Source organism: Vombatus ursinus, unplaced genomic scaffold (genome assembly GCF_900497805.2).
Source record: "Vombatus ursinus unplaced genomic scaffold, bare-nosed wombat genome assembly UNPS02014909.1, whole genome shotgun sequence".
Lineage (NCBI taxonomy): Eukaryota > Metazoa > Chordata > Mammalia > Diprotodontia > Vombatidae > Vombatus > Vombatus ursinus.
This window is the reverse complement of record NW_020954687.1, coordinates 2,326,975-2,328,751: the sequence shown is the minus strand read 5'-3', so window position 1 is coordinate 2,328,751 and position 1,777 is coordinate 2,326,975. Positions and strand designations below refer to the sequence as shown.

The window sequence follows — 1,777 nt, the reverse complement described above, 5'->3', positions numbered from 1 at the left end:
GGAATGGTAGAATGAGGACAATAGATGGAGAGTAACTACCATGCCTGAATTTCTTTGAGGAGATATGTATACCCCGTTCTTGAAACATACATGAAAATTTTCCAGGCTGTAAAATGAAGGGATAATACTCTAAACTCCCTTCCCATTCTAAAGTCTCTGACCCATGAGCTAGGCTTGTGTCTGGAGATATGTGTGTGTATGTGTGTGTGTGTGTGTGCACGCACGCATACAAATAAGGTTATGAATGAGTAAGATGATCAGATGATCAGTTCTCTAGAGAGATTTATCCTTCCTTTCTATCCTAGATACTTTTAAAGCTTGCCTCTAAATGGGCAGGGTGATTCTACTTGCCTTACCCCAAGGGGATTGTGATATTGTGCCCAAGATCACACAGGGAGCTGGAAGCATCCACAGAAGGCACAGTGGGCACAGCTGAGCACAGTGATGGGAAAGGAGCAGAGATGGGGCTGTCCAGGGGAGCCAGTCAAAGTCAAGCTGAGTTACTAATCCAAAGAGTGGGTTTGTGGGGACTTGTCCACAGGCTTACCCCTTGCCAGAGGTGATTTGGCTGAAAGACGGGCTGCCCCTGTCCAAGAGGACAGTCACCACCATCAAGGATGGCCTCACTCAACTTCTAATTCCGGTGGCCAGCCTCTCAGATGGTGGTCTCTACACTGTGATGCTGAGGAACCTGCAGGGAAAAGAGGTGACCTACAGCTTTGTCATTCGAGTGTCAGGTAAAGCAAATCATTCTCTTTCCCTTTCCCCTTAAACATTGCCAGTATTGACTCAGACTGTGGGGATGGGGTTGTACCTAAGGAGCATACTTACCCACTCATCACAGGGGAACAGAGATTCTAGCATCTGGAGATGGGGAAGGTAGAGAAGGATTGAGGATAGATCCCACTATTCCTCAGCCCTAGGAACTTCCCTGTGAATTATCAGTCAGTCAGTCAGTAAGCATTTATTAAGTGCCTACTGTGTGCCAGGTACTGTGCTAGGTGCTGGGGATACAAAGAGAGTCAATAAATAATCTCTGCCCTTCAGGATGCAAAACAAATATGTGTAAACAATTTACCTACAAGATAAATTAGAAATAGTCAACAGAGAGAAAGCATTAGCATTAAGAGGGACTGGGAAAGGTTTTCCATTTTAGATGCAATTTGAATGTTAAATTGAAGATGTCTGTTGGACATCTGGTTCATGAGGTCTCAGGCAGTTGGAATTTTGAGACTGGAGGTCAAGCAGAGAGGCTCGGGATGGTAATTAAATCCATGGCATTTGATCAGATAACCAACTGAAGCAATATAATAGGAGAAGAGAGGAGGGCCCAGGACAGAGCCCTGTGGGACACCTATAGTTAATAGGCACGAAATGGATGAGGATCCAGCAAAGAAGACTGAGGAATGGACTGATAGGTAGGAGAAGCAGGAGAGAGAAGAATCCTGAAAACATAGGAGAAAGTATCAAGGAGAAAAAGGCAATCAACAGTGTCAAAGGCTGCAGAAAGATCAAGGAGAATGAGGATTGAGAAGCGACACAAATTCTCTCACACAAACTCATTTTATCATCTTGGGCAAGTGGGCTGAGGACTATGTAGACTCTATAATTGACATCATCAAAAAATTATTCGTAAGCGGGTAGCTGTAGGTAGCACTGGACATGACCCAAGGAGTCACAGCAACCCAGTCCTTGCTTTTTTAGGAGTTTAGGAGTCAGACCAGAAAGCTGACATAGAAATAGACAGCGCACTGACATAATGCTATTATCTAATTAA

General features: G+C 44.4%; 1 protein-coding gene across 1 annotated transcript in view; it reads left to right on the top strand.

The window, feature by feature from the left end:
• The window catches only part of IGFN1 (immunoglobulin-like and fibronectin type III domain containing 1), a 95,857-nt gene that overhangs the window by 89,560 nt on the left and 4,520 nt on the right, over positions 1–1,777 (top strand). The window contains exon 23 of the mRNA XM_027843414.1: positions 542–737. Within this exon, the coding sequence (XP_027699215.1) occupies positions 542–737 (196 nt within the window). The remainder of the gene's footprint in view (positions 1–541; positions 738–1,777) is intronic.